Raw genomic sequence first — 26,150 nt, 5'->3', positions numbered from 1 at the left:
AGATGTAAGGAGGGGCAGAAGAGTGTAAAGCTTTAAAAGTGAGGAGGAGAATTGAGTGTGAGATGCGGGATTTGATCGGAAGCCAGGAGAGGGATTTCAGGAGGGGAGACGCTGAGACAGATTTAGAAAAGAGTAGAGTGATTCTGGCAGCAGCATTTAGGATAGATTGTAGGGGAGACAGGTGAGAGGCAGAAAGGCCGGACAGCAGGAGGTTACAGTAATCGAGATGGGAGAGAATGAGGGCCTGAGTCAGAGTTTTAGCAGTCGAGCAACAGAGGAAAGGGCGTATCTTTGTTATATTGCGGAGGAAAAAGCAACAGGTTTTAGAAATATTGTGAATGTGAGAGAGGAGTCGAGTGTGACCCCTAGGCAGCGTGCTTGGCCTACTGGGTGGATGATCGTAGTTCCAACAGTAATGTGGAAGGAGGTAGTAAGGCCAGGTTTGGGAGGAAGTATAAGGAGCTCTGTTTTTGCCATGTTAAGTTTAAGTCGGCGGAGGGCCATCCAGGATGATATCGCAGAGAGACATTCAGAAACTTTGGTCTGTACAGCAGGTGTAAGGTCGGGGGTTGAAAAGTACATTTGTGTGTCGTCAGCATAGAGGTGATATTTAAACCCAAGAGATGTGATTAGGTCACCTAGAGAAAGTGTGTACAGAGAAAAGAGAAGGGGTCCCAGGACAGAGCCCTGGGGTACCCCCACAGAGAGATCAATAGAGGAGGAGGAGGTGTTAGCAGAAGAGACACTGAAAGTGCGATGGGAGAGGTAAGAGAAGATCCAGGATAGAGCTTTATTCCGAATACCAAGAGTATGGAGAATGTGAAGGAGAAGAGGGTGGTCCACGGTATCAAATGCTGCAGAGAGGTTGAGTAATATGAGCAGAGTGTAATGACCTCTGTCTTTGGCAGCATGGAGGTCATCAGTTATTTTAGTGAGGGCTGTTTCAGTGGAGTGAGCTGTGCGGAAGCCAGATTGTAGAGGGTCTAGGAGAGAATAGGTGTTGAGAAAATGGAGCAAGCGAGAGAATTCCAGACGTTCAAGGAGTTTAGAGGCAAAAGGCAGGAGGGAGACAGGTCGATAATTAGAAAGACAGGTAGGGTCAAGCTTGCTGTTTTTGAGTAAAAATGTGTATGAGTGTAGGGGTTATAGTAGTAGCAAGAGGTTTTAAGAGATGGGAGGGAATGGGGTCAAGGGGGCAAGTGGTAGAGGGAGAAGAGGAGATCAGCAGTGACACATCCTCCTCTGTGACAGCAGAAAAATAGTCAAGGAAGGCAGGAGGAGAGTTAGGAAGAGGTGTAGGATGGGAGGAGGATACAGAGGGGTTGGCCTGACGTATGGATTCCACCATTTCCTTGAAACAGTCGGCAAAGTCCTGAGGTGAGATGGAGGAAGCAGAACAGGCAGCAGAGGGTGGTCTGAATAGGGAGTCAAAGACAGAGAAGAGTCGACGTGGGTTAGGCTGCGGCCAGGCTGGGAATGGGCATGCTGGCGCTGGTGTGCTGCGCCCTGCTCGGCCGGGCAATTCGTGGCCGGCTAGGCGCACGTTCACCAGGGGGCACGGCCATGACATCACAGAGCTGGTTCGCCCTCACGAGCTTGCGAGCGGCAAATTCAAATTTGCTTGCTCTGAGGAGCCGAGCGGGCGCAGGCGTTTGCTCACGCTGGCCACACACATTGCCGCAATGTGTTTCATCGTGGCCAGCGTGAGCCACCCTGGACGAGGCCTTAGACTTGTGCGTGTTGATTAGTGAAGAAAAGTAGATTTGTTTAACCCGAGAGAGGGCAGAGTTGAAACAGGATAGCATTAATTTGTAGTGAAGGAACTCAGCGAGAGTGTGAGATTTCCTTCAGAGCCGTTCAGAAGAACGAGTGCAGGAATGCAGCATGCTCGTGTGGGAATTTAGCCAGGGTCTGGGGTTAGAAGGGCGAGGACGGCAGAGAGAAAGCAGGGCATGTAGCTCAAGAGAGGAAGATAAGGCAGAGTTGAAGTTCCTGACCAGGTTGTCAGGGTCTGGAGCAGAACTGAGAGAGGAGTGGGAGGAGCGTAAAGTGGAATTAATGGCTGGTAGGTTAATAGAGTGCAGATGGAGGTGGAGATGGGGAGAAGCGAGAGAGAGAAAATGAGATGAAGTGATGGCCAGAGAGAGGAAAGGGGGAAATGGAGAAATCAGAGAGAGAAAAGTTTTTAGTGAAAACCAGGTCAAGGTAGTGGCCATCCTTGTGGGTGCTGGCTGCAGTCCACTATTGAAGGCCAAAACAAGAGGTTAGAGAGAGAAAGCGGGAAGTCCAAGGGAGAGAGGGGTCATCAACGTGCCAGTTGAAGTCCCCAAGGAGAAGAACAGGGAAGTCTGAGGAGAGAAAGAAAGAGAGCCAGGATTCAAAGTGAGAGAGAAAGGCAGAAGGGGGATGAGTAGAGGTAGGTGGGTGATAGATGACCGCCACGTGGATAGGGAGAGGAGAGAAGATCTGGACAGTGTGGGCCTCAAAGGAGGGAAAAGCATTAGAGGGAGGAATAGGAAGGGTTCGGTAACAGCAGAGAGAGGAGGAGCCCCACACCTCCACCCCTGCCATAGGAATTTGTTCCTATTATGGCTCCGGCTTTTCCTCCTTTACGGGCTTCAGGACATATTAGTGCCACTACTTCAAGGGGACCGGCAACCCCAGCAATGTCCTTGGGAAATTCCAACTTCACGACCATGTAGCCCAAGTACGGATAGCTAGCGTCACTGAGGCCGCGCACAACAAGTCCATTCAGCGGCTGCAGTGGAGGTGTCGCAGATATCGATTGTACCATGATTGGAAGATTATAGACACTTGCGATCCTCTACAAGATGAACTGTATGTAGAGAATGGGTAGTGCTGAAGTGTTTGGTTCTATCTTCATAGTAATCATCAATAATAAAAAGGAGAACAACCAAGTGGGAACTCTTAGTAATAACTTTGCAGTGTGTCAGTAACAGTCTTAAACCCATGCAGGGGGCTCTATATCTCCCTGAAGGTAGGGGGTGGGTAATATTATACCATTCCTCTCCTGATTGGGATGGCCCGTGGTTAAATATAAGTGTACTCACTGTTGTCCCCAGGAACTCTCCTATGCGTGCGGCCGTGTCCAGATCCAGAGATATCCAAAAGAAAGAACTTCTTGATAAAGGACATCTGTCTGAAACACGTAGGAGTGATGTACCCTCCGTTTTGTATGCTTTTTCCAATCAATAAATAGTTATTTTGCTAAGACCTGCTCTTCTGTTTGCTGTGCACTACACAGAAGAACCTTGCATGGTTTTCCTTCAATAGATGTCATCACTCAGACAGAAGGGCCAAGAATCCCAATTGGCAGATTGGGGTACCCGCAGATGTGAGTGTGTTAGTCATGGTGCTTCTCTTCGCGTGGGGCCTAACATGCTCCCTTACCAGTTGCCTCTCTCATTTCCCTGCTTCTTGAAGGCTTCTCATGCCTTTGGTGCCTCGCAGTACGCAGCCCGATGTCCATGTTCCCCCCACTGTAAACAACCCGTACCTGGATTTCTAGGGAACCGGTCTCAGTCATACGTCCGGGGCGTATCCGGAAGAGTACCCGCTGAGGCCTTCTTTTTGGGTGCCGCAGCCATCAATGTGTTCATTTGCGCCGTTAGCTCTTGAATGGGTTTTCTAAGCTCTGCGTTGCTAGCACCGTTCTCCTCACAGCCTCCTGCACGGGCGACAGCTTCCCTGGCTTGAGTAGTTGTAGTTCTAAGTGCCGCTCGGGTCTCTTTCTTGTCCTCTTCCGCACGCACTTCCCGGATAAGCTGTTCAAACGTGGGAGGATCCTCTTTCCTGTCTCTAATATGTAGTCGTATCACGGTTAAATTGTCCACTAATGCGGCCCGATCGACTTGTTCTAGTCCAGGGGTGGGCAACCTATTTTTCAATGTAGCCACAGGTGTGGCGAATTAGAAGTGAAAATAGCCCCACCATGTAAGAATTGAGGTATTATGTTGCGCATGCGAAAATTTAAAACACACATTGTTTGAAAAAGTTTATTGAAAACATGAACACTTTGACTACTCAGTAACAACTGCGTCAGACGCAAATGATGAAAACACACACAGCCACACACACACAGCCACACACACACAGAGTCGGTGGGGTGGTATGTTATTTATATATTCTCAATTCCCCCCCCCCCCCACCCATCATCTCATTTCACCCCCCCTCATCTCATTCCCTCCAAAATCCATGATCAGGGGCACAGCCAGGACGTGACTGGGTACATAACAAAGATACAAGCAGCCCTTGCCAGCTGCCCGCACGCAGCCACACACACACCCAGCCAGTCACACACACACCCAGCCAGTCACACAAACCCAGCCAGTCACACACACACACACAGCCAGTCACACACACAGCCAGTCACACACACCCAGCCAGTCACACACACACCCAGCCAGTCACACACAACCAGCCACACACACACACACACACACACACACACACACACACACACACACACACACACACACACACACACACACACACACACACACACACACACACACACACACACACACACACACACACACACACACATACATACACCCAGCCAGTCACACACACACCCAGCCAGCCACATCCATGCAGACAAGGAACACTTCCGGGTTGGGGGTACATGGAGTGCTCAGGCGCGCACTCACTACATGCTCCACCACAGGTGTCCTCTGACTGCTGCTCGGCCCCTGCTTGATTCACAAACTGTGGCGTGCTCGCGAATGCCAGGGGAGTGCTCGAGCATGCCGGGGGAGTGCAAACGCATGCCGGGGGAGTGCTCGCGCATGCCGGGGGAGTGCACGCGCATGCCGGGGGAGTGCTCGCGCATGCCGGGGGAGTGCTCGCGCATGCCGGGGGAGTGCACGCGCATGCCGGGGGAGTGCACGCGCATGCCGGGGGAGTGCTCGCGCATGCCGGGGGAGTGCACGCGCATGCCGGGGGAGTGCTCGCGCATGCCGGGGGAGTGCTCGCGCATGCCGGGGGAGTGCACGCGCATGCCGGGGGAGTGCTCGCGCATGCCGGGGGAGTGCTCGCGCATGCCGGGGGAGTGCTCGCGCATGCCGGGGGAGTGCTCGCGCATGCCGGGGGAGTGCTCGCGCATGCCGGGGGAGTGCACTCGCATGCCGAGGGAGTGCACGCGCATGCCGGGGGAGTGCACGCGCATGCCGGGGGAGTGCTCGCGCATGCCGGGGGAGTGCTCGCACATGCCGGGGGAGTGCTCGCACATGCCGGGGGAGTGCTCACCCTTGCCGGGGGAGGGGGGGACTCGCGCTTGGGAAAAAACTAAGTTACTCAATTCGCCACAGTTTGACTGCCAATTCGCCACAAGTGGCGAATGGCGACAGGGTTGCCCACCCTGGTTCTAGTCTCTCCTTGTCGGCCTGACCAGCTTCAATTCTTCCTCTTAATACCACGCGGTATAGTAGCTTCTCTATTCTATGTAAGTACTCCGAGAACTTTTCCCCATCCTGTAGAGAATTCCTAAAGTTATTGTACAGATCATCAGCACTCTCTGTGGTCCCATAAGCACTTTCTAGTACATCCAGATAATTGGTTACTGTTGCCTCTGAGGATCGCACGTGTAACACCTTTATGGCATCTAATGCTGGGCCTCTCACTCTCTGTAATCCTTTTTCGCTTCTCCCTATCAGAACACAGCCAGTCACGCACCATTTGGGTAGCAGTGTCCATCCAATTTTTAAAATCATCCTCCCCTACAGGGATAGGCTTCACCCAGAGAATGTCCTTAGTCGTTGGTAGGGGCTATTCTCACTGATGGGTTTCATGACTCTGTCTAGTACTTGTCACACCACTTATAGGAAGGGGCAGAAATTTCGTTCAAGGGTTTTGGGGTGACTGCACCCATCTCACTCACAAGTTCGTCTAGAGTCTTCCCTTCCTTCAGTAATAATTATTTTACTCTATCTACCAGTCGGTTAGGGGGCAGGTAATGAACTGCAACAGAGGGGCTATATCAAGTAATAATAGTCCACACAGTTGTGGCATCTACCCCGGGTACACTTGTGGGTACTGTCTGTGGGTCAATAACTTCAGAGCATACATAAATTATCAGAGCATACATACAATATAATATTTTTTTTTTCATCATAATGCAACGCTTTTTCTTTTATCCGGATTCTCCCCCACACTTGCACTGTTGCACGTAAAAGGGGCACTGAAGCCTTTGCAAAACTCAGGCCTGCCCCGGTACCACACTAACCACCATGAGCTCCAGCGTTACGTGCTAGCACATATACCAGAGTTCTCTATGACACAGGGCTGCCAGGGGTAATATAAGGCTCTCCAATACCTGGGGTTGTACTGTAAGTGTAACAATGGTACTGTGCTGATCCTCAGCCAGCGAGGATCGCTGTGAGGGTTTAAGAATTGTGTTTATACCTTTTCTATTGTTCATAAAATTGTTATAACTCCCCTGGGGTCGTGCCCGGTGTGTCTGACATATAATCACGTGCTCAGCTGGTAAATACACGCAGCGCTAACAGGGAGGAGAACTCAGGCCCCCGCATCAGCAAGAAACAGATTAGTCTGAGGTAGTTAACGGCGGGGTTACACTACTATATAATAGTTAAGCTTCTAAAGCAATCTTACTAATTTCTGATATCTTCATTTTTAAACTGTTTGCCTCTAGGTTACATTTTTTTGTTGTGTTATTAGTTTTATATTATTTGGCTCTAGCTCTGTCCATCTCTGTCACATCCATTTATCCCTGCTTCTTTTCTTTGCTCTCTGTGTCTTAAGACAGTTTTCTGGTCTCTTAAAAAGCAAATATGTCCAAGAAACTCATGATGTCAGTTTTACATGGATTGGCTGCGGGCTCTTTCCAAACTTCTGTTGTGCCAGTGTTGGCTTTTCTCTTTTATTTAGATTTTGGAGTCCTATGGTATTCATTTTAAGATACCCTGGAAACATGAATATTCTAATGTTAAAGGTTTCATAAAGAACTAACATTTCAAAGAATCTCCCTCTCTCTTTCACTGTCCCTCTTTTTCTCTCACATACTCTCTCTATATTTTCTGGCAGTCCCTCTTTTTCTCTTCACTCTCTCTTTTACTTTCTATTCTCTCTCTCCCTCTGCCTTTATTTTCTCTCTCTCTCTCTCTCTCTTCTGTTCTCTCTCCGTGTCTCTTTATTTTCTCCCATCTCGTTCTTCCTCTCCATCTCCCCCTACTAACTTGTTTCTCTCCTCCAGCTGGGAAGTAACATTGGCTGCTTTGGTTTGTGAGCAGGGTCTTGGTCTCGGGTTAAGGTTGATGGGTGGAAGGATGGGGGCGGTCCCTAGGTGTTGGAGGCTGAAGAAGGGTGGGGAAACCGCTCTCTCTCCCCACATGTGTTATATCTTCTGTTTTTTTTTTTTATTCTCTTTCCACTCGTGTTAAAGCATGCAGGCATCGGACATGCTCTGGTAAACAAACTCCATTACCTGGTAGATATCACTCCAATTGTACCCCTGGGGTTTATTCCAGCTCCCGTCTTTCGTTCCGTTCACAGCTCAAAAAACCAAAAGTCCCTCAACCACTCTCCTCTTTCACCTCCCACCTTAACAACTCCCCCTTTTAAAAACAAAAATCCTATCCTCACCCTTCCAAAAAAAGTCAAATCTTCATCTCTTGCTTATTTATTTATCTTTTGTGACTAAACTGTATTTTTTTTCCATTTAATTTATCTTCTTTTCTCTTTTTTTTTAGTTGAAGGTTTGAACGTGTTTGTAGAAGTGGATCTTACTCATCCTTCTTAGAGAAGAAAACATCTCTTAAAATTGTGTGGTGTGATGCCTTTTTTGTAATGATCACCTAGTGTTTATGTTGGGTATCATTTTGGGAGACCAGCATATGTTTCTTCTGTAGATTCGCAAACCTACACTACAGGGCAAAGTTGAGGCATCACCTAAGATTATTTCTGCCTTAAGGCCTGAGACTCTAAACATCAATTGTCGTGCCCTCGTTGGACACGGCTCGGAGACCAGCCTTTAAGACATGGTATGCATATCATGTCATTGATAACTCATATATTTTGCAAGAAGAAGGGTCTTTGAGAGGTTGTAGATATGCTCAATATCAGTATATAGAGCAGCACGCTCATTTTCAGGATAATGTTCGAGTAAGGATAATCACAAGCGGAGGAGGAATGAAGGTCTTGTAATGTTCACGTGTCACGGTCTTTAGATGGATAAAAAGACATTGAATGGAAATGATATATTATGGTTTTAGATGAACAAAATATTGGCTGTTTTGGAATATTTTCCATTTTTCTTTCACTGGTTTGGAAGATGTTTTTCTGCACTTACGAATACACATCATGCATTTGCTCACTATGTTTCTGCTAATAGTCACTGGCTGTCAGAAAAGGAAGACAGCAGCCCACTAGTCATACTCACCACAGATAGTAGAGGCAGCATTTTTATTTGAGTTGTGTGGATGAATGGTGGCACCTAGTGGTCGGTCTGTGTAGTGCAGGGTTTATTCAGTAAGTGCACTATGAAGTCACACTTTAATTGTAAGGTATATTCCTTGAAAGTATTCTTCAGTGCTGGTGATGACTACTTACATGTATTGTTGTTGTGTGGAATAAGAGTAACACCCTGTGGTCACTGATAGAATTGCAGGCACGCCCTAAAATAATGCACAGTTATATTCCCTGTATATATTATTTCTCTTTAGGCTGCAGATGTAGTTAATAAGGGGGCTGTAGAGTATTTTCCTCTTTGCATGTAATTGTCTTCCATAATGGTGGTCACTGTATATAGTGAAGCACAATCCCCTAAGCATACAGAACTGATAAAGATGAATCTTGTGTCTGCAGTGACATTTTGTGGCCAATCTATGTCATGTAGGGTATATTTGCTATTGGTATAATGCTGATGTATGGTCACTGAATATGTCTCAGGACAATTCTTTACCACAGTAGAGAAAGTAGCTGAAACTCAATGACCCCGACATTAAACAATCCCATGTGAATATTCTATAGGTGACAGTCTGTGGCCATTGATGGCACTGCAATACATATATGGTTGTTGTATTATTAAGTGATGACACCCAGTGGGTGCTGTGGGCTTTGCAGAATATGTTCCCTGTTGATATGGATTGACAGTGACACCCTTTGGTCATTATGCATAGTGTAGGGTATGGCGTTGTGTAGGGTCGTATCTTGTGGTCACTGACCTTACTGCATGATGTATTTTCCAATGGCAGAATGTAGAGACTGGGTCTGTGCGTGAATTGCAGGGTATGTTCCCTAAAGGTGTCTTCAATTTAAGGTGTCACCCTGTGGCCATTGTGTGTACTGCAGGGTAAGCTCCCGTTGATTATCAAGGAGTAATAGTGACATCTTGTGTTCTCTGTGAGTATTACTGGCATCAATGGGTTTTTCTCCAACATTGACTTATTGGGATCACAGAATCAGAAAGTTTTATTTATCCTTTTCTATGATTTGTCATTCTATTTTTCTCTATTTTTTTTCATTGGACTCCTTCCTCCTCCTCCTTTTTTACCCCTTTTCTAAACCTCCTCCCTTCCCCCCTTCTCTCCACCTCTTTCGCAATAACCTCACCAGCTCATGGACATACAATCCCAGCATTAAAGGCTGATTTCCGTATTTCTGGCTGGGCTGGGGTACGAGGGTGGGGTCTCTCATGGCAGCCTTTGGTGTAGGTTGTGGGATGGGGCTCTAGGGTCATAAATGTATCCCCGAAACACCTAATAATGGCCTTCTTACCTTATCTTACTCTACTCACATACCCCACCTAGTCTGTCCTCATCTGTACCTGATCCATTTTGACTCCCCAACTACTGTAGTGTTCCCTAAACTCTTCTCCTCTTCACTAATTTTCAATGGGTCGCAATGAAATTTCCCTTATATGGCTGCCATTATAGATCACCCCCCTTCCTCAGACTAGGCACGCTACATGGGGGAGGGGGCTTTAATAAGGCATGATGTTGATGCAACCCATCCCCTGTCCCATAAATTCCCTCTCCTTCCCTCACTAACATACCCCTGCTACCTTCTCTCCCTTCCTCTCTCTTCTCTATATATCTTCTTCCCTCCTCCTTAGTTGTTTATCGCTCTTCTCACTGTTCTCTCCCCTGCCTCTGTCCCCCCGTCCCCCTGCTCTCTCTCTCGCTCTCTCTCCTAGACATTCTCCTTTTATGTCTTTTCTCCCTCTTTCTTTCTCCCCCCACTAGTCCTCTCACTTATTACTCACTCTTTTGATCTCCCTGTCCCCTTTATATTTTCCCTCCTCTGACTGTTTCTCTCTATATGACCCACTCTCTCTTCTCCCTTCCTCTTTGCCTCTGGCTGCTGTATCTGTACCTCTGGCATGGGGCTTAGCATGCAATGGATGGACCTATCCTACCTTCATTAACCTCATTAACTGCACGCCTGACAATTTAACCCCTCACTGACCAGATATCTTGTGTATCCTCTCTGGCCATGGAGGGCTTAAGTGCATGACCCCCTCCCCCTCCTGCATGCCCCCTCTCTTGTGATCTGTGACATGTTTAACTTGAGGTTTGATTACTAATGAACTGGAATCTTATTAATGACTCGTTTACTAATCAACATTTTTGTGTCTGGTCTGTTCCTCTGAGGGGGTCCACTAACTTCTCACTAATACTTTACATCCCCCCTTACCTCCCCTAACTATCACCCCTTGACCCCTTACCCAAAGCTTTCCCCCCTCCCTAACTCTAACCCTTAACCTCAAACCTTCCCAAATATGGGAAGGCCTTGGAAGGACACTGTGCTGGTGTATATCACTCAAATTATATGGGTATATCTGAGGGTTGAAGAGTATTACAGTATTAGCAGGGTATATACTGTATGTGGGCTTGTTGAAATCCTCTTTGTTACTATTGTATATTCAGATGGTTCATGTGTTTACATAATATACTATTTATTTTAATATGAATATCTAAGTAAAAGTCAACTTTTAGTCATTTATCAATTATTTATACACTACCTTTCTGTACCATCATGCAGACTTTGTTACTCTCTGATACTCTCTTTGGTACTCCTTTCTTACTATCTGTAATCTCTTCTCACCCAATGTTAAGGTGTAATCTGGCTTTTAGAATGTCACCATCTGTCTCTCAGTTACTCCCCATTATACTTTGCCTTGTACAGGCAGTCCTCGGTTATCCAGCGGAATCCGTTCTGGAAGTAGCGTTGGATAGTGAAACCGCTGTAAAGTGAGTCCCATGTTAATCAGTGACGGTGAGCGTTGGATAACGCATTCAGGCGTCAGATAACGCATTCCGGCGTCGAAAAACGGCCCTTAGGGTTGCATTGTAATGCGTTGGATATGCTATTCATTGTAAAGTGAAATGTTGGATAACGAGGACTACCTGTATCTCTGCCTTTATTACTTCATCTGTAAACCTATTACTATCACACTCTAAGTTGCTCTTTTACGACTTGTTATTTTACTACACTCTGCTACTCTTCTGATGCTGCTATCATACTACCGGTAGATGCTATTCTGCTATCTAATACTCTGTTGCTATCTGAAATGCTCATGTTTGTCAGTATCCTCTTGCTCTTCATTGCTGTATTACACCCGTTGTCTGTCTATTACTATCTTACTGTTGCTCTATTCCTAGTTGTTACTCATATCCTGTGTAATGTAGTATGCATAAAGCTCCTCTTCTGTTATTTACTACTCTTGTACTGTTACTAGTTTACTAGGCAATACTCTGTTTCTTTCTGCCACTATATGTGCTGCTCTCTGCTATTTTCTTACTACATGTTACAGTCTTGTTCTACTACTACTTGTTACTCTCTTGTTATCTTTATTTTCCTACTATAATCTTTCCTAGTCTGCCTTCTTATGATCTGATATTCCCCCAATGTCACTTTCCCTCTAGATGGTACTCTACTACTATCTTCTACAATCTGTTACTGTCTGTTACTGTTTCATTACCTGCCTCTGCTGTCCGACTCTTCATTACATCCTGCACCTATCTTCAACTCTCTTGCTGTTACCATAGTGTCATACTACTGTATATGATGCTATCACTTTTGTTACATTCTGCTACACATGCTATCCTTGTCTCACTTCAAACTACTCGGTTACTCTCTGTTACTATATTACTATCTCCTATTTTACTTTTTGATACTCTCTTTCCATCTCCTTGCAATTTGCTACTCCTGTATAGCAGACTGTGTTATGCATGTGCGATGTGATACTCTAATAATCCTCCATTACCTTACTATGCAGAGTACTCTTCTTTAATCTGCTGTTACTATATTACCATTTGTTTGTTTATTACTATCATCATTTTTCTTACCACCGCTCTAGATGTTCTGTTACTACCTGTGTTACTCTGTAATACCTATTATTTTACTGTTTAAGGATTTTAAACTACAGGCTAGGGGAATAGGAGAGAGGTGGGTATGGGAGAGAAAGTAGGGAGGGGGAATATGAGAGAAATTAAGGAGGGGGGTATAAGTGAGAGAAAGTAGGGAGGGGGAATATGAGAGAAAGAAGGGAGGGGTATACGAGAGAAAGAAGGGAGGGGGAATATGAGAGAAATGAGGGAGGGGGGTATGAGAGAGAAAGGAGGGAGGAGTTATAAGAGAGAAAGTAGAGAGGGGGAATATGAGAGAAAGGAGGGAGGGGGATATGAGAGAGAAAGTAGGGAGGGGGAATATGAGAGAAAGAAGGGAGGGGTATAAGAGAGAAAGAAGGGAGGGGGAATATGAGAGAAATGAGGGAGGGGGGTATGAGAGAGAAAGGAGGGAGGAGTTATAAGAGAGAAAGTAGAGAGGGGGAATATGAGAGAAAGGAGGGAGGGGGATATGAGAGGGGGGAGGGGGTAGGAGAGAGGAGGGAGGGGATATGAGAGAGGAGGGAGGGGGAATATGAGAGAGAAAGGGAGGGAAGGGGGATATGAGAGAGGAGGGGGGGATATGTGGAGGAGGGGTGGATATGAGAGAGGAGGGGGGAATATAAGAGAGAGAAAGGAGGGAGAGGGGGATATAAGAGAGAGAGAAAGGAGAGAGGGGGGAATTTGAAAGAGAAATAAAGGAGAGGGGGTAGAAGAGAGAGAATGGGGAGGGGGATAAGAGAAGAAAAAGGTGGAGGGGGATATGGGAGACAAATTAGGGAGAGGGGGAAATAGAGATATATAGAGGAGGGAGAGAGGATATGTGAGAGAGTGGAATATGAGCAAAATGGGGAGGGGGATATGAGAGAGAGGAATAAGAAGGGGTATGAGAGAGAGGGGCATATGAGAGAGGGGGAGAGGGGAATATGAGAGAAGGAGAGGGGGATATGAGAGAGGGGGAGGGAGGATATGAGAGAGATAGGAGAGGGGGATTTGAGAGAGAGAGGGGGGTATGAGAGGGACCAGGAACTGACCCAAACACAAGCTGATGTCCCACCCTACAATGTATTCTGTGAGCACAGACTTATCTGTGAAGGCAGAAAGAGTGTTACACTGAACCCCCATTCTCCTGGGCTGGATACTGTGGGAGAAAGGATACTGGGATTAATGGAGCAAGTCTGACCCAAGTATTAACACATCCTATATGTTTCTATTACAGTAATAATCATGCAGATAGAAAATCAGCAAAATCCAGAACTTGGAAATCATTTTATTGACTTTTCTGTAAATCCCAAATGTGGCATTTTAAAAATAATAATAACTTAATTTTATATCATGTTTTTCTCCCAATGGGACTCAGCGCGTCACAATTACAGTACAGCGCGCGGTCCGCAGCACATAGGAATGTTACAGACACAGTCCTCGACCCGCAGAGCTTACAATCAATGTTTTTGGTGCCTGAGGCACAGGGAGATAAAGTGACTTGCCCAAGGTCACAAGCAGCCGACACCGGGAATTGAACCAGGCTCCCCTGCTTCACACTCAGTGTCATTGTTATCAGAGTCAGGGTCTTTTCTCCCTTCTTCTACATGCAGGATTTGTTTAATAAATCATCAGATAATTATTAAACAAAAAAAAGTGGTGAATTCCTTCACTAAACTTCGATTAGTGCATTATTGCACTATACGTGCCCTTTTAGAGCGATATTGCATGTGTAGCTATTCACAAAGCTTCGATAATAGGGCAGTACCGCACTAAACGGCTTTGCCAGCACCTGCTATTCACTAAACTCCCGATATGCCGATAGTACTATAACCCCTCGCATTCTTTTCTCGCATCCCAAAGGGCGGCGAGATCAGATTTGCGATTTGCATATCAAGGAGTTTCTTTTTTATTTTTACTGCATAGGATTGATACCGGGGGTCTCCGGAACTGACTCGCATATTTATTTCAGCTCCAGAGACCCCGGATTTAATAATCTGTTATTAAAATGTACATTAAAACTGCACGAGGGAGATGCAGCTCTCTCTGTGCAGGGAGATCGCCTGTAAGAGCTGTGCAGGGAGATGCAGCTCTCTCTCTGTGCAGGGAGATCGCCTGTAAGAGCCGTACAGGGAGATGCAGCTCTCTCTGTGCAGGGAGATCGCTTGTAAGAGCCGTGCAGGGAGATGCAGCTCTCTCTGTGCAGGGAGATCGCCTGTAAGAGCTGTGCAGGGAGATGCAGCTCTCTCTGTGCAGGGAGATTGCCTGTAAGAGCTGTGCAGGGAGATGCAGCTCTCTCTGTGCAGGGAGATTTCCTGTAAGAGCTGTGCAGGGAGATGCAGCTCTCTCTGTGCAGGGAGATCGCCTGTAAGAGCTGTGCAGGGAGATGCAGCTCTCTCTGTGCAGGGAGATCGCCTGTAAGAGCTGTGCAGGGAGATGCAGCTCTCTCTGTGCAGGGAGATCGCCTGTAAGAGCACTGCAGGGAGATGCAGCTTCTCTCTGTGCAGGGAGATCACCTGTAAGAGCTGTGCAGGGAGATGCAGCTCTCTCTGTGCAGGGAGAGCACCTGTAAGAGCTGTGCAGGGAGATCGAATGTAAGAGCTGTGCAGGGAGATCGAATGTAAGAGCTGTGCAGGGAGTTACTTTTATTTTTACTGCATATGATTGAATCCGGGGGTTCGAGCTGACTCGCATATTTATTTCAGCTCCGGAGACCCCCGGATTTAATACTCTGTTATTAAAATTTACATTAAAACTGCATGATCGCCTGTAAGAGCTGTGCAGGGAGATGCAGCTTCTCTCTGTGCAGGGAGATCACCTGTAAGAGCTGTGCAGGGAGATGCAGCTTCTCTCTGTGCAGGGAGATCGCCTGTAAGAGCCGTTCAGGGAGATGCGCTTCTCTCTTTGCAGGGAGATCGTCTGTAAGAGCCGTGCAGGGAGAGGCAGCATCTCTCTGTGCAGGGAGGTGTAGCTCTCTCTCTGTGCAGGGAGATCGTCTGTAAGAGCCGTGCAGGGAGAGGCAGCATATCTCTGTGCAGGGAGATGTAGCTCTCCCTCTATGCAGGGACATGCAGCATCTCTCTGTGCAGAGAGATGCAGCTCTCTGTGCAGGGAGATCACCTGTAAGAGCCGTGCAGGGAGATGCAGCTTCTCTCTGTGCAGGGAGATCACCTGTAAGAGCTGTGCAGGGAGAGGCAGCATCTCTCTGCGCAGGGAGATCGCCTGTAAGAGCCATGCAGGGAGATGCAGCTCTCTCTCTCTGTGCAGGGAGATCGCATGTAAGAGCTGTGCAGGGAGATGCAGCTCTCTCTGTGCAGGGAGATCGCCTGTAAGAGCTGTGCAGGGAGATGCAGTTCTCTCTGTGCAGGGAGATCGCCTGTAAGAGCCGTGCAGGGAGATGCAGCTCTCTCTGTGCAGCGAGATCGCCTGTAAGAGCTGTGCAGGGAGATGCAGCTTCTCTCTGTGCAGGGAGATCGCCTGTAAGAGCTGTGCAGGGAGATGCAGCTTCTCTCTGTGCAGGGAGATCGTCTGTAAGAGCTGTGCAGGGAGATGCGCTTCTCTCTTTGCAGGGAGATCGTCTGTAAGAGCCGTGCAGGGACATGCAGCATCTCTCTGTGCAGGGAGATGCAGCTCTCTGTGCAGGGAGATCACCTGTAAGAGCCGTGCAGGGAGATGCAGCTTCTCTCTGTGCAGGGAGATCACCTGTAAGAGCTGTGCAGGGAGATGCAGCTCTCTCTGTGCAGGGAGATCGCCTGTAAGAGCTGTGCAGGGAGATGCAGTTCTCTCTGTGCAGGGAGATCGCCTGTAAAAGCCGTGCAGGGAGATGCAGCTCTCTCTGTGCAAGGAAATCGCCTGTTAGAGCCGTGCAGGGAGATGCAGCGCTCTCTGTGCAGGGAGATCGCCTGTAAGAGCCGTGCAGGGAGATGCAGCTCTCTCTGTGCAGGGAGATGCATCGCTCTCTGTGCAGGGAGATGCATCGCTCTCTGTGCAGGGAGATGCAGCGCTCTCTGTGCAGGGAGATGCAGCACTCTCTGTGCAGGGAGATGCAGCACTCTCTGTGCAGGAAGATGCAGCACTCTCTGTGCAGGGAGATGCAGCGCTCTCTGTGCAGGGAGATGCAGCGCTCTCTCCGTGCAGCTCTTCCAGGCGGCAGTTTAAGCAAGCACACGTCGTGTGATAAGTCTTGGAAAAAAACAAAGCAGTTTGATTTTGTTACCGAACTATAAAAAAAATAAATTCTTAGTGATACCGTTTGACGCACGTTTTAAAGTGCAGGAAGAAAATGCTAAATCGCTCAGCAATGCACTGAACTTATCGAAGTTTAGTGAATAGGCCCCAAAATGCAAAAAAACCTGTAATCCTGATGATTTAGACAAATTGCGGATACTATATTTTTTTTTAATTGAACTCCGTGGTTTCTTTTATTTAAAAAAAAGAAATGGGAATTAAAATATGATTTTTGAATTTACATTATACAAAACAAACACATCATTTTCCTGTATGTAACGGGTTATTTGTTTGGTAGTTATATATGTACCCCTGCTTCTCCCCCCCCCCTCTGGTAGATTTGCCCTGGCTACAGGTCTGTGTGGTGCTTTGTACCTGTTTGGCTCCAGGAGAGATGAGCTTCCGTGATGTTGTGGGGAACAGGACAGGCTTTTGGGGATCCTCGGGTTCTTCTCATCAGTGTCAGCGCCTCCAGTCACAGTAAGCTCCAGCAGAGCAGGAGGCAATCCCCGCAATGACAGTTTTTTCTCCCATACCTCTGCCAAATAGACTGCTACTTAGATAGAAGTATATAAAAAGGGTCTTTATTGGTGCAGCCACTGCAGGTGGTATCACAGCGTTTGCTTCATAGTGGAGAATGGGTCTTAGACCCCTGGGCGGTGCTGGCCAGCAGGTAATGTTAAGGCCTTGTGCTCGGCACAGATCTTGAGCTCACTCAGCCCCAGGAGGGGCTGAAGGCACGTCTCACTCCCAGCCAGGAGGAACCTGAACTGACTCTCTCCCCCAGGAGGGGCTGAGCTCAACTCCTATAATTGGAACACTTCCTCCCTAAGCTCAGAGGGTGAGGGCACAGGGTCTGCACCCTGATTGGCTGTACACAGACTCCTGTTCACCTCCACCCCTGTCACTCAGAGAGGCAACATGAAGAGGGGTAAACCCACAGGATAACCTGCCACTGTCTGTAGCTATCAGAACTTGCGTGACAGGAAGGCAGAAAGATAGTCTGGACCAGCCATGCCTATACTCTCCCCTTAGGTACAATTCCCATGTTCTCACTGGGATCCAATTTGGGCACCATCCAGTAACCTGGAGCCTGCAATACAGAAACAGGTTAGAGCGGATATACAACATAACCATATACCGTACACAGACTACTAACCCATATCATCCACTGTTTACAGCGATGAGGAGGAATTAACCATTCTTCCAACTGGAAGAAGAATAATATCCTGACTTATAGTATTTGGGGTCCAACTTCTTTATTACCCACCCATCAAACAACTTGTTCCAGATGTAGTACACCTTTGGAGAACCAGGACACTGCTAACTTCCACCTTGTCTTTATAGATGCATGTACCCACTAGCCATTCTTCCATGATGGAGCAGATTTTAGACTCGTTTACGATGATCTTATCTAAAGTTTTAGACTTGAGATACTCCAAAACAGCCTGCTTGAGCAATCATGACGGTTGTTTTCTATCTCTTCCATGATCGGCTTGGGTACATATGGAAAAGTAAAACCATGAGACTGACGATACCAATGTAATATGGCCCTGTCAGCTCTAGTGAACTTTAATATTCTGCGGTCATCTCCTTGACCAGGCAGCACCCAAAATGTTGGTTCACTGAGTTCTACCTCTTGATAGAAAATGGAGGATCCCTTATGTACTCTCACCCCTAAATTAATCTCGCCCACCCTCTTACGAAGGGCTGCAGCTATTTCCTCAGGTGACAAATTACCTTCCTCCCACCAGTGGTCCACGACAGGACCATCCACCAGCAGTAGCCGTGTCCTGTTTAAACTGGCGGCGTAGCCCTGAAACATCAGGTTCCACCACTTAAGGTGTTTCTCGGACTGATGTTCTATGTGTAGACTACTGGACCTGGTGTCCATCTGGGAGGACACACCAGAAGTAGCTGCCTGTTGGGACAATGATGATTCCCTAAATGACCTGAATGACCCCGGGAACTTAGCTACCGGTATCCGGCTTGCATAGGGTTTTTCTCCCTCAGAGTCATCATCTGACAACTCATCTCTTCCACCAAAGTCCCAGTCCCTTATCTCCATTGACAAGCCAGGAGACAGATTATCACTGGGGAATTTGGTCAATACAAAGGTGGAAGCCGCATGGGCCGAAACAGTGGAACGACCGGACGAGAGTCGAGGAATAGGATGGTCCCGGACAAAGGACTCAGGGTTGGGCTTACCCTTAGATGGCAGAGCAGTGGCTGGTGACAGGGCTGATGATGGGGCATGGGCAACTGGGGCCAGTGAACTGGGCCTATCAATGTCCATGACCAGTCCAGTATGAGTAAGCTTGTGTCGGCCACGACCCCTAGGGGATGGTACAGGGACAGTGCTAAAGGATCCACGGGTCCGACGACCTCTTCCCCAGGGCAGGGTCTGCAGTGGGGCAGGGGTGTACTGTCCAGCACTCACCCGAGGAAGTCCTGACTCGGGTTCCGCAGCTGCCATCTTGACGACGTCATTAGATCTCGCGAAGCCGCGTGGCAAGCTCAAGTTCGGCGGCAGTGATGCCATCACATCCGGCTGCGCCAGAAGTGCATCACCCCGCGGTACACCAAACAGGGCTCCGCCTAGCTCCTCGTCTGGAAAGGCCGCAGCAGACTCCTGTTGGACGGAAGACAATGGTGCCTCACCCAGCTGAAGGTAGGAGATGTCACCTGGTTCTCAGGTTCCTCAGTGGGTAGGTTTTTTACAGAGCCGACGTCTTCCTCAGGTGTGGGGCTCCTCCGGGGCTCCGGCAGCACCACGGCCTTCAGGATGGACATCGCTGGATCTGGACTCTGCCGCAGAACACAGGTAGGTGCAGGCCTTTTCTCTACAGGTGTCTGGCAGCTTGCTTCTCCTTCAGAAGAGGAGGGTAAGGACACCTCCTCCGGGCTGGGATGTCGGGTGCCTCGCACCCCCTGTCAGCAATTGGCCAGAGCGGGCCTGCTCTGGCGCCACCAGGGGAAACGCTCCCAACACCCCTGGGGAAGTCGACTCACCCTCCCTGCGCACCGACACCGGTTCCGGTCCTGGAACCACCGGGAATTGGACCACGGGAGCCGTCTCGGGCACAGGAACGCTGGCACCTTGGGTAGTTGAGAGCAGGGCACACGGGCCCACAGGTGGCCCTGCGAGGTATAGGTTTACGCAGGCCGCATCCCACAACGGTAGAGCCCGGTCGTAGGCTAGAAGGGACACGGGTGTAGGAGAGACCGCAGAGGCCGCACTGGATGGTGTGGAGGCCCGGTCTATCGGCTGCAACACAGCGGAAGGTGGTACAGGGCTGGCAGGCCGCATGTACAGGACCCCACAGTGCTGGCACTGCGTGGTACGGCTGGCGTCGCCCCCTGGAAGCCGGCAGTTGGGGCACACACACCGCAAGTGGTGTTGCCCATAGACAGTGACTACTAGGTAGCCCCCTAGCAGGTAGTAATTTGTCAGCTCCAACTCCGACATTTTCTTGAGATGGGGTAGAGTATTAGCAGCTAAGCAAGACAGCTCTTCTCTCTCTCACAGCTCCGCAGAACTAAAGTCCAGCAGGGTGTGGTAAACTCCTCCCATAGCAGAGACAGAGTCCTAGATTGGTTCTTGGTGTGTTGCCCCTCCCCTCGGTGGAACACAGAGCAGAGGCAGGGCGGACCAAGGAGTGACCTGGCTCCGGCTGAGCCAGTCACAGCGATGGGCGGTGTCAGCTTTTGCCGCCTAACCCCATGCAACTGTTTTGCAGAACTTGTAGCTTGCTTTTACAAACCCATGTAGTCCCATGGTTTCGGCGGGAACGCCATCTTGTTTGCACAGCACACACGGTAGACTCCATTTTAGAGTACACAGCACAGTCTGTTGAAATTAGGTACACAGGGGCCCGTTCCTCACATTTTAGATTGTAAACAGTCCATAGAAATTAGGTACACAGGGTCCCCCAGCTCCAACGGAAAGGGGCCCGTCCCTATTTTGAACGAGATTAGGGGTACACGCTCCCTGGACTATATCCCACAGGGTGCGCCCCCATAAGCACATTTCCAGGTACCCAGGGTCCCCAGCAAAACTGAAAGGGCCCTGGCCCCAGTATTTCTGTTATGCAGCTTGAAGGGTTCACGCTCCCTGGTATCATGCCCTCAGGGTACGCCCCAACATAGTCTTTCTTTTGGTAAGGGTCTAGGCTATCCCCCTCCCTGGTGTCGCATCAGGGAGAGGATCCCCCCTTCCTTAACTGAAATGGGTGCCCAGGGTCCATGGTGAAGAATCAGGGGCCTGACCCCGGCCTCTCCTGGGCTGCCAGATGCACTGTCCTTAAAAGTCTGCCATGTTGCAGCATCTCAGCAGCGCCTCGAATTGTAGCGCATTTTCCCCCATCCTATGGGAGATGTGGCGGCTACCGCGTGTATGTGGTGCGTTACCTGCAGCTCACAGGAGGCCTGAACCTCCGCTGCTGGGAGCCTGAATCGTCTGGTGACAGCGCCTCCAACCGGGAGGGATCCTTTCAGTGTGGGATATCCCCGTTACAGGACACAATGTAAGAAATACACCCTGGTATGGTATAACAGGTTCACTGAACAGGTGCTAACAATAACATAGCACAGGCCTCACAGGACCACACCCCCACACAGCGCCCCAACCACCGTGTCCACACCCTGGCGGGGTTTACCCCAAAGTACTGAGGTGCTCTGGGCACTCAACCTCCCAGTGTCCACAGAAGCCAACCCACCCAATGTATGTGTGACAGCGCTGCCCACAACCCGTGTTAAAGTTGGTGCGCTTGTAGATGTGGGTGTTATACCTGCCGAGTGCTCCAACACCTGGTAGCACCAACTGAAGACAAAGGGGTTGTCCGGTCCCACGCCAGTCCGCCTCCACGTGGGGTGGTGTCCAGCTGTAGGGTACCACCATGAAGAGAGTCTCTTATCTGTGGGGGGATATATGGTCCCAGACCACCGGATTGCCAGTTCGCCTCCGCGTCCTGGCTGTGTCCCTCACAATCCATGTAAATAACAATATGCCTCCCCTACCCCCCGAAACAGTACCAGGGGGTAAAGGAGCAGTTCCTCCCACTCGTCTCCAGATCCCCTGGTTCCTGAGATATTACCGGGAAAGGTATCGCCAGCCGCATCCACTCCAGGAAAACAAAATGGTGGTTAAATGCCAATACCTCTGCCCCCGATATCTCTGCCCCCCCAATACCTCTCCCCCTGATATCTGTGCCACAATATCTCTGCCCCCGATATCTCTGCCCTCTGGTTTAAGGTGGACCAGTAGTGTAACTGTAGATACAATGGCTTAACCCAAAAGAGGGTAAGGTAAAGAATGTAAAAACCCACCACATTGTTTGTATATATATATACATGTAGAGGTATATACATGTAGAGGTATCAGTACCATGTAGACACTGTTTTTAAGTAATCCTTGCTTCATTCATTGTTACATCGCCGGAAGAAGAGATCAGTGTATCTCGAAAGCTCGCACAAATAAAAGCATTTCGTTAGCCACAGAACGGTATCATCTATTTATTTTTTGATTATATATATATGTGTGTGTATGTATTTCTTTTTTAAATAGTGTAAATCACCTATATTTAACCTATTAAAAAGTCGCTGTCATTAGTTCACTTCTGTTTTAGGATTACAGGGGAAGAACAGGGTGATAATAATTTCAATAATTAATATTTATGATATTCTGCATATTGGAATTATGTTAAAGCTCCGTCTACATTTATATGGGATCCCCCACCCTCCTAAATCATTTTGTTTTTGTGCCTAATTTTCATTGGGAAATACTGCTGAGGATCTCAGTTTTGGTGCAATATTGATGTACAGTGGTGTGAAAAAGAAAGTACACCCTCTTTGAATTCCATGGTTTTACATATCAGGACATAATAACAATCATCTGTTCCTTAGCAGGTCTAAAAATTAGGTAAATACAACCTCAGATGAACAACAACACATGACATATTACACCGTGTCATGATTTATTTAACAAAAATTAATCCAAAATGGAGAAGCCATGTGTGAAAAACTAAGTACACCTTATGATTCAATAGCTTGTAGAACCACCTTTAGCAGCAATACCTTGAAGTAATCGTTTTCTGTATGACTTTATCAGTCTCTCACATCGTTGTGGAGGAATTTTGGCCCACTTTCTTTACAACGTTGCTTCAGTTCATTGAGGTTTGTGGACATTTGTTTATGCACAGCTCTCTTAAGGTCCAGCCACAGCATTTCAATCAGGTTCAGGTCTGGACTTTGACTAGGCCATTGCAACACCTTGATTCTTTTCTTTTTCTGCCATTCTGTTGTAGATTTTCTGGTGTGCTTGGGATCATTGTCCTGTTGCATGACCCAATTTCGGCCAAGCTTTAGCTGTGGGACAGATGGCCTCACATTTGACTCTAGAATACTTTGGTATACAGAGGAGTTCATTGCCGACTCAATGACTGCAAGGTTCCCAGTTCCTGTGGCTGCAAAACAAGCCCAAATCATCTCCCCTCCACCACCGTGCTTGACAGTTGGTATGAGGTGTTTGTGCTGATACTGCACCGACACACTTTATTCGAGCAAATACCCAGTATGTACCTGGCAGATACCTGGAATGCGCCGCTCCTCACCTCTGACAAGCCCCGTTGCGTTTGCCTTCCCAGCCTGGGTTCATGCCTGGCTGACGGGCGGCTGATCTGTTAAATGATAATGATTAGGATTTAATAGGCTGCAATGCTTCGCGTGTCTACCAGATGGCATAAATTCATGAATTGTAATGCAGTATATATATATATATTGTGCAGTATTGCAACCAGGGGGAATAAAATGCTTCAATCCCTGCTTGGAAAATACCTCAATGCACTCGGGCAGAAAACAGTCACAAACCTCAATACACCCGGGTATACCCGAATTCGTGGGACAAGCCGAGCTCGAATAAAGTGTGTCGCCAGTGTATGCTGTGTTTGGTTTTCGCCAATCATGGCGCTGTGCATTATGGCCAAACTTCTCCACTTTGGTCTCGTCTGTCCAAAGGATATTGTTCCAGAAGTCTTGTGGTTTGTTCAGATGCAACTTTGCAAACCTAAGCCGTCCTGCCTTGTTCTTTTTAGAGAGAAGAGGCTTTCTCCTGGCAACCCTTCCAAACAAACCATACTTGTTCAGTCTTTTTCTAATTGTACTGTCATGAACTTTAACATTTAACATGCTAACTGAGGCCTGTAGAGTTTGAGGTGTAACTCTTGTTTTTTTTTGCAATTTCTCTGAGCATTGCACGGTCTGAGCTTGGGGTGAATTTGCTGGGACGTCCACTCCTGGGAAGATTGGCAACTGTCTTGAATGTTTTCCACTTTTGAATAATCTTTCTCACTGTAGAATGATGGACTTTAAATTGTTTGGAAATTGCTTTATAACCCTTCCCAGGTTGATGGGCAGCAACAATTGCTTCTCTAAGATCATTGCTTATGTCTTTCCTCCTTGGCATTGTGTTAACACACACCTGGATGCTCCAGACCAGCAAACTGCTAAAACTTTGGCTTTTATAGAGGTGGTCACACTTGCTGATGATCAATTAATCAAGGGCATTTGATTGGCAGCACCTGTCGGCTACTTCGCATCTTAATTCCTATTGAAGCAGTAAGGGTGTACTTAGCTTTTCACACACAGCTTCTCCATTTTGGCTTTATTTTTGTTAAATAAATCATGACATGGTGTAATATGTCATGTGTTGTTCATCTGAGGTTGTATTTACCTCATTTTTAGACCAGCTAAGGAACAGATGATTGTTAATGAATGTAAAACCATAGAATTCAAAGAGGGTGTACTTTTTTCACACAACTGTAAATGTTATATTTAAGGGGTCATTTTAAAGGCTCAGTTACATATTAAACCAAATTATGACAGTGACATATTTAATGGGTTATAGGGTCAGTCTCACGTGGGAGCTAAGTGACCTAATGAGAGGGATGCGTTTTATGGGTTAAAGGGTCAGTCCCATGTAGGAGCAAAGTGACCTAATGACAGGAATGTGTTTAATGCATTAAAGGGTCAGTCCCTCCTAATGACATAATAAATGTGGTAGATAATATAGTGTGTAATAAGTGATATAGTTTTTAAATATAACAACATTTTATTAATCTTCAAATGAGATTGTTTTGTGTGCAGATGAGAGAAGTTGTGTATCTGTATAACACAGTGTGTGTGTGTATGTATCATTTTGTGTATGTGGACTGTATTTGTGCTTATTTGGGGGTTAACCCTTACTTAACAAACAAAACACCAGCACAGTGTTACTTCATATGCTGACTGCATGTTCATGTGTTACTAACCGTGGCTGCAAAGCAACACAACAATACACAACGACAAGCTGTGAACAGGACCCCCCCCCACCCCCCACTCCTCTCCTACACACAGAAAAATCAGGTTGGGGGGGGGGGGAGGGGAGGAGTGATCAAAGACCTTTGCAGTGACAAAGGGGGGCTAAGATGGAGGAACAATGAGAAGTCCTCAAGTTACTCGCCCCATTTGCATGTGTCACACTGTGGTTAGGCTGCTGAAAAGGATTCTGGGTAGTGACATGCAGACGAGCGCAGTGGGGGCTTCACTTTTAGCTTTCCACCCATGGATGTCTCTCTAGACCCTACACAGCTCACAGAAGGCGGGAGAGTAAATGTACCTGCTCAGGGACACTTGTTTCAATCATTACCCAGAATCATAATCTGCAGCTTAACTAGTGTGTGAAATGTTGCACTTGGGACCCAATGGTGACATACAGACACTCATGAGAGGCTCCCATTGTGTCACAAGATGTCATTTTGGTGACAGAGTTACCCCTACCCACCACTGGAGAAATGGAAAAGCATGAGAAAAGGACGCTGTAGAACGGAAAATAGACCAGGGAGAGGGGGATAGTAGGGAGATGAGGGAGAGAGGTACAAGAGAGAGAGAGAGAGATCTTGGGTTAGGAGAAAGAAAGGACGGAATGGACCATAAGAGATGAGGGAAAACAAGCAAAGAGTGGAGGAGGAATGCAAAGGGAACGAGGAATTTGAGGGAAAGAAATACACAGAGATGAAGTGGCCATGAGGGGGGAGGAAGGAAGAGAATCATAAGAAAACAAGAGAAGATAGAGTGATGGAGGAGAGTGATGGAGGAGAGTGTTGGAGGAGAGTGATGGAGGCGAGTGATGGAGGAGAGTGATGGAGGAGAGTGCTGGAGGAGAGTGCTGGAGGAGAGAGATGGAGGCGAGAGATGGAGGCGAGAGATGGAGGCGAGAGATGGAGGCGAGAGATGGAGGCGAGAGATGGAGGCGAAAGATGGAGGCGAAAGATTGAGAGGCTTCATTGAGAAAAGGGGAATGTGAAAGGATAGCTATAGATTATAGTTATATGATAGATAGATACGATAGATAGATGCAATGGATAGATTTGATAGATAGATGCAATGGATAGATAGATAGATGCAATGGATAGATAGATAGATAGATGCAATGGATAGATAGATAGATGCAATGGATAGATACGTTAGATAGACAGACAGACAAACAGGTAATGAAAGATTAGAAAAGATAGATGGATGGTTATAAAGTAATCAGGA

General features: G+C 47.6%; 1 protein-coding gene across 4 annotated transcripts in view; it reads left to right on the top strand.

Annotated features, from left to right (window-relative positions):
• The window catches only part of LOC142465634 (neurexin-2-like), a 262,948-nt gene that overhangs the window by 143,423 nt on the left and 93,375 nt on the right, over positions 1–26,150 (top strand). For 3 of the 4 annotated variants that reach the window (XM_075569754.1, XM_075569752.1, XM_075569755.1), the window contains one exon: positions 7,424–7,447. The exons of the other annotated variant lie outside the window; for it this stretch is intronic. In XM_075569754.1, the coding sequence (XP_075425869.1) occupies positions 7,424–7,447 (24 nt within the window). The remainder of the gene's footprint in view (positions 1–7,423; positions 7,448–26,150) is intronic. 4 annotated transcript variants of the gene reach the window in all.

This window comes from Ascaphus truei, chromosome 14 (genome assembly GCF_040206685.1).
Source record: "Ascaphus truei isolate aAscTru1 chromosome 14, aAscTru1.hap1, whole genome shotgun sequence".
NCBI classification, from domain to species: Eukaryota; Metazoa; Chordata; class Amphibia; order Anura; family Ascaphidae; genus Ascaphus; species Ascaphus truei.
This window is presented reverse-complemented; position numbering and strand designations above follow the sequence as displayed.